Source organism: Monodon monoceros, unplaced genomic scaffold, assembly GCF_005190385.1.
Source record: "Monodon monoceros isolate NGI ecotype Baffin Bay Population unplaced genomic scaffold, NGI_Narwhal_1 Super_Scaffold_21, whole genome shotgun sequence".
In the NCBI taxonomy this organism is placed as follows: domain Eukaryota; kingdom Metazoa; phylum Chordata; class Mammalia; order Artiodactyla; family Monodontidae; genus Monodon; species Monodon monoceros.
Window position 1 is genome coordinate 73,207,117 of NW_021703778.1, and position 10,514 is coordinate 73,217,630.

At 37.2% G+C, this 10,514-nt stretch overlaps 1 protein-coding gene across 2 annotated transcripts in view; it reads left to right on the top strand.

The window, feature by feature from the left end:
* LRRC49 (leucine rich repeat containing 49) overlaps window positions 1-10,514 on the top strand; it is a 128,688-nt gene that overhangs the window by 5,720 nt on the left and 112,454 nt on the right. The window contains exons 4-6 of one of the 2 annotated variants that reach the window (XM_029239428.1): window positions 274-362; window positions 2,796-2,898; window positions 4,236-4,439. In XM_029239428.1, the coding sequence (XP_029095261.1) occupies window positions 302-362; window positions 2,796-2,898; window positions 4,236-4,439 (368 nt within the window). In that variant the 5' untranslated portion in view covers window positions 274-301. The remainder of the gene's footprint in view (window positions 1-273; window positions 363-2,795; window positions 2,899-4,235; window positions 4,440-10,514) is intronic. The other variant, XM_029239429.1, reaches the window with a different exon arrangement.

A 10,514-nucleotide genomic window follows, 5' to 3' on the forward strand; every position in this document is an offset into this window, starting at 1 on the left:
TCCATCCATCTTTCCGTCCATCCACTCACCCATCCATCCATCCATGTATCTAGGGTGCCGTGCAGTGAAGACTCTTGCCAAACATAGACCATTATGCCTCTAAACACTTTGAGATCCTAATTATGAAAGAATTCATTCAGCATTTTTATACTAAAATGCAAGAATATATGATTTTCTTTTTTAACAGAAATAATATATGTAAAATGGATTTCTGATTTACTCTTAATAATGGAAAATCAGTTAGTTAATTTACTGATTGCCTAGTGAATTTAGATTCTACAAAGAATATAAAGAATGTAAAATGAACTCCGTTTCTCAAGGAGCTTATAAATTTAATTGGGAAGGCAAAAGCTACATATCTGGTGAATTAAATAGTGATATATGAAATCACCAATAACAGGAAATGCTTCAATTAAAATTTTGCCACATAGTAGTGCAGTTTATATGCAGGATGAAACATTCCACATATAATGTGGGTGTTTGATACACACATATTTGTATATATATGTGGGTGTTTATATATCCACGTAAATATGTGAATGTTTCAATTGCAGGTCATTCTGGTTCCCAGTCATTTAGAGCAGCGCTTCCCAACCTTTTTGGCACCAGGGACCAGTTTTGTGGAAGACAGTTTTTCCACGGCCGGGGTCGGGGGTGGGGGCATGATTCAGGTGGTAACGGAAGCGGTGGTTCACATGGTAATGCAAGCTTTGCTCTCTTGCCCACTGCTCACCTCCTGCTGTGGGGCCCAGTTCCTAACAATTGAGGGTTGGGGACCCCTGATTTAGAGTATCTTGTCTGTGGATTTTAAGGCCTTTCTATCTAAGCATTCTCATATCCTGCTATTTATTGTATGATGTGTGTCATACTGATCGTGATAGTAAGCTCATCATGCAGATGGTGATTTTGACTTCTGTGTATGATAAGAGCTGAAAAGTGTGAGGATGAAATTCCTTTATTCACTGAAGTAAGTGAAATTTACTCCTTGATTATTGCCTCTATATCCCAAGTCTTATTAAATTTAAATCTGCCTTCTAAATTGAGGAATGGCTTGAAGCCTTAACAAAATAATTTTAAAAACCTAATTCTGATGCTAACAAGGGAAATCAAGGTTGTCTATTGTTTGAAGTTTTTCCTTTATCGTATTTAGCTGACCAGATAATCCTTAATCAGTTAATCCTTACACTGGTTTTTGTTCTTTTAACCATCCAATTTTTGATTTCCAAATCAGTTTACTGACTCGTGGTTGCTTGGGTACCTTGTTAGCAACTGGTCATGTCACAAGACCAGTTCATTTATGAACATGATCTCAATTCTGAATGCTTGTACTCTAGAACATCATTATTAGTTATCTGATATTTCATGATATTCAGAAAAGTGGGATGTGAGCACTGATTATTTTGTTCAAGAAGTGAGGTATGTGATACTTTGGTTTATAGGAGAAGTTAGCAAATACCACTGCTTTACATTTCTTTAGCATGATATATATGGAACTCGATTTTAAGATGACTTCCCAAAGAATATGTTAGCTTCCTATATTTGGGTTCATCTTTTTGCTTTATTGGTCAGTTTAAGCAGTAGAATTCTGTGGTACCTTAAGTTCTATTTTACTGCTTATCACTCCCATCAGCATCGATTGCTGCTTTTAGGAAATGTTCTCTTTGTAGAAGGAAATAGAGTTGATTTCTTCTGGTGTTCAAACTGGTACCTTTGACCCATTGCTCAAGTCTTACTTCATTTCTGGAACTTCCCAGGATCTTTTATTAACTATTCTACATTCTTCTAGGTCTTTAGAATGTATCTTAATATCCACCTCCCTCAAAACTCATCTGTGACCATCTTCTTTAAGTAAAAAATAACCAGAAACATTTATGTGTGAAATTATAAATAGATATTGTTTTTTTATTCTGCATTTTGTGTATGTTTTTCTGTACAGTTTATTAATTTCATATGTGTTTGTCCACTAGATTGAAAGCTACCTAATGGCAGGGGCAATATCTAACCAACAACCTATAAACCTCATAGGGGTGTCACATACCTTGTGGACCCTAAGTACAAGCCTAACTACAAGGGTACAAGATTTATTGACATCCACTGTGGTCTCTGCAATATTCTCTACCAATAGTAGTTGAACATACAAAGAGAAACGGGTGATGTGAGGTTTACATTTGTTATCCAAAACTACTTTCTCTGTATTTCCTGTAGCAAAGTCATGTATTGTCTAGCTTTGTGATAAAGTTTTTGATATTTTGAATGAGATGGAAGAGTAATAAGCCCTTCACCTCGTGATAAATCATCCTACATCTCATCCACAACAAATGTGACAGAATTATGTGGGCTGAAAATGAAAACTACCATGAGCTCCTTATCAGCATTTGGAGATTCTTCCATTCAGACACCTTCAAAGTCCAGAAGCCGGCCGGGCTGTCATAGTGCTGGCCCAAATGTATCTGGTAATGAGGGACTATCATCTCAATTATAAGAGAGTTAAAATTTAGTATTAGGAGTCAGGTTATAAAGGGATAAAGATAGCACTAGCGTAGTTCTATACTTTCAACCAATCTATAAGGCAAGGGAAAAATTATTTGGTATACACAGAACACATAGTTTTCGTCTGAGGAGGAAAGAAACTAGCTCACGTTTAGTAACTAATTTCAAATATGGAGAGCTATGGAAGCTGTATTTTCTAGAAAGGATATTTGTAGGTGCCAGAGTTCTCCAAATATAAGGTGACTTTAGTTTCAAGATTTTAAAAGTTTTTCTTAATCAAGTAATTTGTATATCATTTTCAATAGGTGATCATATTAATTTGGTGAGCTCATCAATGCCATCATTTCCCATTCTCCAACGTTCTTCTGAAGAGAAAATTCTTTACTCAGACAGGTTGACCCTAGAAAGGTGAGGACAACTTACTTTTTTGACTAGATAATTTATAGACATGGTACAAGATTTGAAAGGTACAAAAGTCTCTCTCCCTCCTCTTATTTTCCTGCTATTTAGTTCTCCTACCTAGGTATAATCACTGTTACCAGTTTTTAAATTTATCCTTCCAAGGGTATGTGGAGAAATTTTATATCTATATAATGTAAAAGAGCTTGACTATACTCTAAAACAGTACTATAGATAAAACTTCAAAATATAGTTCTCACATGGGCTTCTCTGCCCTATCCAGTTGAGTTCCCTTTTACCTCATTTGCTCACAGCCTCCTAATGTCTCCTTCACTCACCCTGCTACAGCCATACCTGCCTCCTTGTTGCTCCTTGAATACACCAAGCATGCTTAAACCTCAGGCCTTTTGCATTTGCTATTCTCTCTGCCCGGAATGCTGTTCCACCACATATCTGTAGACTCACTGTCTTTACCTCCTTCAGATCTTTACTCAAGTGTCATCACCTAGGGAGAGCCTTCCCTGGCCACCCTCTCCAAAGCTGTAACTCCTTCAACCCTGACTGTCCCCAGCCCCTTTCTCTGCTTTATTTTCCTTCTTAGCACTTATCACCCTCTAACATATTAAATATTTAACTTATTAAGTTTATTGTTTGTCTCCTCCCACTAGAATATAAGCTCCACAGACACTGGGAGTTTTGTTTAGTTCTGTATTTCCAGCACCTAGAACAGAACCTGGGACAAAATAAACTCTCAAAAAATTCTGAATGCATAAATATGTTTAGGACTTGATCCCCATCTTTAAATCTAGGAAAGTATCAGCAGTAGAATGGTGGATGAAGGATTTCAACCTTACCTTAGCACTATAACCAGCAGGGAAACTATCTCTGCTGTGCATACCTTTAGCTTAGCAGTGCATATCTGATAGCAAATGGTTAACCAAACTTCCTAGCTTAGCAATGCCTGAGCAGTGGATTGATGGCAAATGCACTTCTCTGGTTATGTGACATGGTTCTTTGAATCATCTCAACCTCTACTGCAGAAGGCAATTACATTGAGTATTTGATGATGTTAAGTTAATTTTATGTGAAATAATTAATGTTGGAGTTTTTTAAATGCAATTAGAACGAGACTTACTTTTAATAATTTACCCTGGCCAAAGTATACTGGCTTTTATATGAGTGAATTACACTTAGATCTACAATGCTTAGTTCATGGAGGCAAGAAGTGGTTCTATTTATCTTTTTCTCCTCACAACATGGGAGCATGAAGATACTACTATTAATATTTGTAAGAGGAGGCAGACTGCTAAATCAGAACTGTATTAACTTTAAAAAATGTTTTCTAGGCAAAAGCTGACTGTATGTCCTATCATCGATGGGGAAGAACACCTTCGTCTGTTGAACTTTCAACACAATTTTATAACTCGGATCCAAAATATTTCTAATCTGCAGAGGCTAATATTCTTGGATTTATATGATAACCAGATTGAAGAAATTAGTGGGCTTTCTACTCTGAGATCCCTCCGTGTCCTTCTGTTGGGGAAAAACAGGTAATCTTTGCAGATCAGTTTTTGTTTGTTATACTTAGGACGGACGTTGAATCCTATGGTGTTTAGATGGCAACTCAAAATTGAATAATACTTAAGAAACTAATAGACTAAAATTTTTGAAAGATTACTTAAATGGATTTAGATTCAGTCATAATTTGTTTTATGAGATTCAGTCTGACAATTATTCAAACCAAGTAACATTTATTAAGTGTATATTTTATTATTTCTATTGCTTTCCAGTGCCATAACTTACGTGGAAGTAAATAGCAGACTTTGGCCTTTATGTTTGTTTTTTTTTAAATTTTTTTTATTGGAGTATAATTGCTTTACAATGGTGTGTTAGTTTCTGCTTTATAACAAAGTGAATCAGTTATGCATATACATATGTTCCCATATCTCTTCCCTCTTGCATCTCCCTTCATCCCACCCTCCCTATCCCACCCCTCCAGGTGGTCACAAAGCACCGAGCTGATCTCCCTGTGCTGTGCGGCTGCTTCCCACTAGCTATCTACCTTACGTTTGGTAGTGTATATATGTCCATGCCTCTCTCACGCTTTGTCACAGCTTACCCTTCCCCCTCCCCATATCCTCAAGTCCATTCTCTAGTAGGTCTGTGTCTCTATTCCTGTCTTACCCCTAGGTTCTTCATGACACTTTTTTTTTTCTTAAATTCTATATATATGTGTTAGCATACGGTATTTGTCTTTCTCTTTCTGACTTACTTTACTCTGTATGACAGACTCTAGGTCTATCCACCTCATTACAAATAGCTCAATTTCGTTTCTTTTCATGGCTGAGTAATATTCCATTGTATATATGTGCCACATCTACTTTATCCATTCATCCGATGATGGACACTTAGGTTCTTTCCATGTCCTGGCTATTGTAAGTAGAGCTGCAATGAACATTGTGGTACATGACTCTTTTTGAATTATAGTTTTCTCAGGGTATATGCCCAGTAGTGGGATTGCTCGGTCATATGGTAGTTCTATTTGTAGTTTTTTAAGGAACCTCCATACTGTTCTCCACAGTGGCTATATCAATTTACATTCCCACCAACAGTGCAAGAGGGTTCCCTTTTCTCCACACCCTCTCCAGCATTTATTGTTTCTAGATTTTTTGATGATGGCCATTCTGACTGGTGTGAGATGATATCTCACTGTAGTTTTGATTTGCATTTCTCTAATGATTAATGATGTTGAGCATTCTTTCATGTGTTTGTTGGCAGTCTGTATATCTTCTTTGGAGAAATGTCTATTTAGGTCTTCTGCCCATTTTTGGATTGGGTTGTTTGTTTTTTTGTTATTGAGCTGCATGAGCTGCTTATAGATTTTGGAGATTAGTCCTTTGTCAGTTGCTTCATTTGCAAATATTTTCTCCCATTCTGAGGGTTGTCTTTGGTCTTGTTTATGCTTTCCTTTGCTGTGCAAAAGCTTTGAAGTTTCATTAGGTTCCATTTGTTTATTTTTGTTTTTATTTCCATTTCTCTAGGAGATGGGTCAAAAAGGATCTTGCTGTGATTGATGTCATAGAGTGTTCTGCCTATGTTTTCCTCTAAGAGTTTTATAGTTTCTGGCCTTACCTTTAGGTCTTTAATCCATTTTGAGCTTATATTTGTGTATGGTGTTAGGGAGTGATCTAATCTCATACTTTTACATGTACCTGTCCAGTTTTCCCAGCACCACTTATTGAAGAGGCTGTCCTTTCTCCACTGTACATTCCTGCTTCCTTTATCAAAGATAAGGTGACCATATGTCCGTGGGTTTATCTCTGGGCTTTCTATCCTGTTCCATTGATCTATCTTTCTGTTTTTGTGCCAGTACCATACTGTCTTGATTACTGCAGCTTTGTAGTATAGTCTGAAGTCAGGGAGCCTGATTCCTCCAGCTCCGGTTTTCATTCTCAAGATTGCTTTGGCTATTCGGGGTCTTTTGTGTTTCCATACAAATTGTGAAATTTTTTGTTCTAGTTCTGTGAAAAATGCCAGTGGTAGTTTGATAGGGATTGCATTGAATTGGTAGACTGCTTTGGGTAGTAGAGTCATTTTCACACTGTTGATTCTTCCAATCCAAGAACATGGTATACCTCTCCATCTTATTTGTATCATCTTTAATTTCTTTCATCAGTGTCTTATAGTTTTCTGCATACAGGTCTTTTGTCTCCTTAGGTAGGTTTATTCCTAGATATTTTATTCTTTTTGTTGCAGTGGTAAATGGGAGTGTTTTCTTGATTTCACTTTCAGATTTTTCATCATTAGTGTATAGGAATGCCACAGATTTCTGTGCATTAATTTTGTATCCTGGTACTTTACCAAATTCATTGATTAGCTCTAGTAGTTTTCTGGTAGCATCTTTAGGATTCTCTATGTATAGTATCATGTCATCTGCAAACAGTGACAGCTTTACTTCTTCTTTTCCGATTTGGATTCCTTTTATTTCCTTTTCTTCTCTGATTGCTGTGGCTAAAACTTCCAATGTTTTATGTTGAATAACAGTGGTGAGAGTGGGCAACCTTGTCTTGTTCCTGATTTTAGAGGAAATGCTTTCAGTTTTTCACCATTGATGACGATGTTGGCTGTGGGTTTGTCATATATGGCCTTTATTATGTTGAGGAATGTTCCCTCTATGCCTACTTTCTGGAGGGTTTTTATCATAAATGGGTGTTGAATTTTGTCGAAAGCTTTCTCTGCATCTATTGAGATGACCATATGTTTTTTCGCCTTCAATTTGTTAATATGGTGTATCACGTTGATTGATTTGCGTATATTGAAGAATCCTTGCATTCCTGGGATAAACCCCACTTGATCATGGTGTATAATCCATTTAATGTGCTCTTGGATTCTGTTTGCTAGCATTTTGTTGAGGATTTTTGCATCTATGTTCATCAGTGATACTGGACTGTAGTTTTCTTTCTTTGTGACATCCTTGTCTGGTTTTGGTATCAGGGTGATGGTGGCCTCGTAGAATGAGTTTGGGAGTGTTCCTCCCACTGCTGTATGTTGGAAGAGTTTGAGAAGGATAGGTGTTAGCTCTTCTCTACATGTTTGATAGAATTCACCTGTGAAGCTATCTGGGCCTGGGCTTTTGTTTGTTGGTAGATTTTTAATCACAGTTTCAATTTCAGTGCTTGTGATTGGTCTGTTCATATTTTCTATTTCTTCCTGATTCAGTCTTGGCAGCTTGTGCATTTCTAAGAATTTGTCCATTTTTTCTAGGTTGTCCATTTTATTGGCATAGAGTTGCTTGTAGTAATCTCTCATGATCTTTTGTATTTCTGCAGTGTCAGTTGTTACTTCTCCTTTTTCATTTCTAATTCTATTGATTTGAGTCTTCTCCCTTTTTTTCTTGATGAGTCTGGCTAATGATTTATCAATTTTGTTTATCTTATCAAAGAACCAGCTTTTCGTTTTATTGATCTTTGCTATCGTTTCCTTCATTTCTTTTTCATTTATTTCTGATCTGATCTTTATGATTTTTTTCCTTCTTCTAACCTTAGGGTTTTTTTGTTCTTCTTTCTCTAATTGCTTTAGGTTCAAGGTTAGGTTGTTTATTCGAGATGTTTCCTGTTTCTTAAGGTAGGATTGTATTGCTATAAACTTCCCTCTTAGAACTGCTTTTGCTGCATCACATAGATTTTGGGTGGTCGTGTCTCCATTGTCATTTGTTTCTAGGTATTTTTTGATTTCCCCTTTGATTTCTTCAGTGATCACTTTCTTATTAAGTAGTGTATTGTTTAGCCTCCATGTGTTTGTATTTTTTACAGATCTTTTCCTGTAATTGATATCTAGTTTCATAGCGTTGTGGTCGGAAAAGATACTTGATACAATTTCAATTTTCTTAAATTTACCAAGGCTTGACTTGTGACCCAAGATATGATCTATCCTGGAGAATGTTCCATGAGCACTTGAGAAGAATGTGTATTCTGTTGTTTTTGGATGGAATGTCCTATAAATATCAATTAAGTCCATCTTGTTTAATGTATCATTTAAAGCTTGTGTTTCCTTATTTATTTTCATTTTGGATGATCTGTCCATTGGTGAAAGTGGGGTGTTAAAGTCCCCTACTATGAATGTGTTCCTGTCGATTTCCCCGTTTATGGCTGTTAGTATTTGCCTTATGTATTGAGGTGCTCCTATGTTGGGTGCATAAATATTTACAATTGTTATATCTTCTTCTTGGATCGATCCCTTGATCATTATGTAGTGTCCTTCTTTGTCTCTTCTAATAGTCTTTATTTTAAAGTCTATTTTGTCTGATATGAGAATTGCTCTCCAGCTTTCTTTTGGTTTCCATTTGCATGAAATATCTTTTTCCATCCCCTTACTTTCAGTCTGTATGTGTCTCTAGGTCTGAAGTGGGTCTCTTGTAGACAGCAAATATATGGGTCTTGTTTTTGTATCCATTCAGCCAATCTGTGTCTTTTGGTGGGAGCATTTAGTCCATTTACATTTAAGATAATTATCAATATGTGTGTTCCTATTCCCATTTTCTTAATGTTTTGGGTTCATTATTGTAGGTCTTTTCCTTCTCTTGTGTTTGTTGCCTACAGAAGTTCCTTTAGCAGTTGTTGTAAAGCTGGTTTGGTGGTGATGAACTCTCTCAGCTTTTGCTTGTCTGTAAAGGTTTTACTTTCTCCATCAAATCTGAATGAGATCCTTGCTGGGTAGAGTAATCTTGGTTGCAGGTTTTTCTCCTTCATCACTTTAAATATGTCCTGCCAGTCCCTTCTGGCTTGCAGAGTTTCTGCTGAAAGATCAGCTGTTAACCTTATGGGGATTCCCTTGTGTGTTATTTGTTGTTTTTCCCTTGCTGCTTTTAATATGTTTTCTTTGTATTTAATTTTTGACAGGTTGATTAATATGTGTCTTGGTGTATTTCTCCTTGGATTTATCCTGTATGGGACTCTCTGTGCTTCCTGGACTTGATTAACTATTTCCTTTCCCATATTAGGGACGTTTTCAACTATAATCTCGTCAAATATTTTCTCAGTCCCTTTCTTTTTCTCTTCTTCTTCTGGAACCCCTATAATTCATATGTTGGTGCGTTTAATGTTGTCCCAGAGGTCTCTGAGACTGTCCTCAGTTCTTTTCATTGTTTTTTCTTTATTCTGCTCTGCAGTAGTTATTTCCACTATTTTATCTTCCAGGTCACTTATCCGTTCTTCTGCCTCAGTTATTCTGCTATTGATCCCATCTAGAGTATTTTTACTTTCATTTATTGTGTTGTTCATTGTTGTTTCATCTTTAGTTCTTCTAGGTCCTTGTTAAATGTTTCTTGCATTTTGTCTATTCTATTTCCAAGATTTTGGATCATCTTTACTATCATTATTCTGAATTCTTTTTCAGGTAGACTGCCTATTTCCTCTTCCTTTGTTAGGTCTGGTGGGTTTTTATCTTGCTCCTTCATCTGCTGTGTGTTTTTCTGTCTTCTCATTTTGCTTATCATACTGTGTTTGGGGTCTCCTTTTTGCAGGCTGCAGGTTCGTAGTTCCCGTTGTTTTTGGTGTCTGTCCGCAGTGGCTAAGGTTGGTTCAGTGGGCTGTGTAGGCTTCCTGGTGGAGGGGACTAGTGCCTGTGTTCTGGTGGATGAGGCTGGATCTTGTCTTTCTGGTGGGCAGGCCACATCTGGTGGTGTGTTTTGGGGTGTCTGTGGACTTATTATGATTTTAGGCAGCCTCTCTGCTAATGGGTGGGGTTGTGTTCCTGTCTTGCTAGTTGTTTGGCATAGGATGTCCAGCACTGTAGCTTGCTGGTCGTTGAGTGAAGTTGGGTGCTGGTGTTGAGATGGAGATCTCTGGGAGATTTTCGCTGTTTGATATTATGTGGAGCTGGGAGGTCTCTTGTGGACCAGTGTCCTGAAGTTGGCTCTCCCACTTCAGAGGGAAAGCACTGACTCCTGGCTGCAGCACTAAGAGCCTTTCATCCACACGGCTCAGAATAAAAGGGAGAAAAAGTAGGAAGAAAGAATTAGTAGAAGAAAGAAAGAAAGAAAGAAAGAAAGAAAGAAAGAAAGAAAGAAAGAAAGAAAGAAAGAAAGAAAGAAAGGAGGGAGGGAGGGAGGGAGGGAGGGAGGGAGG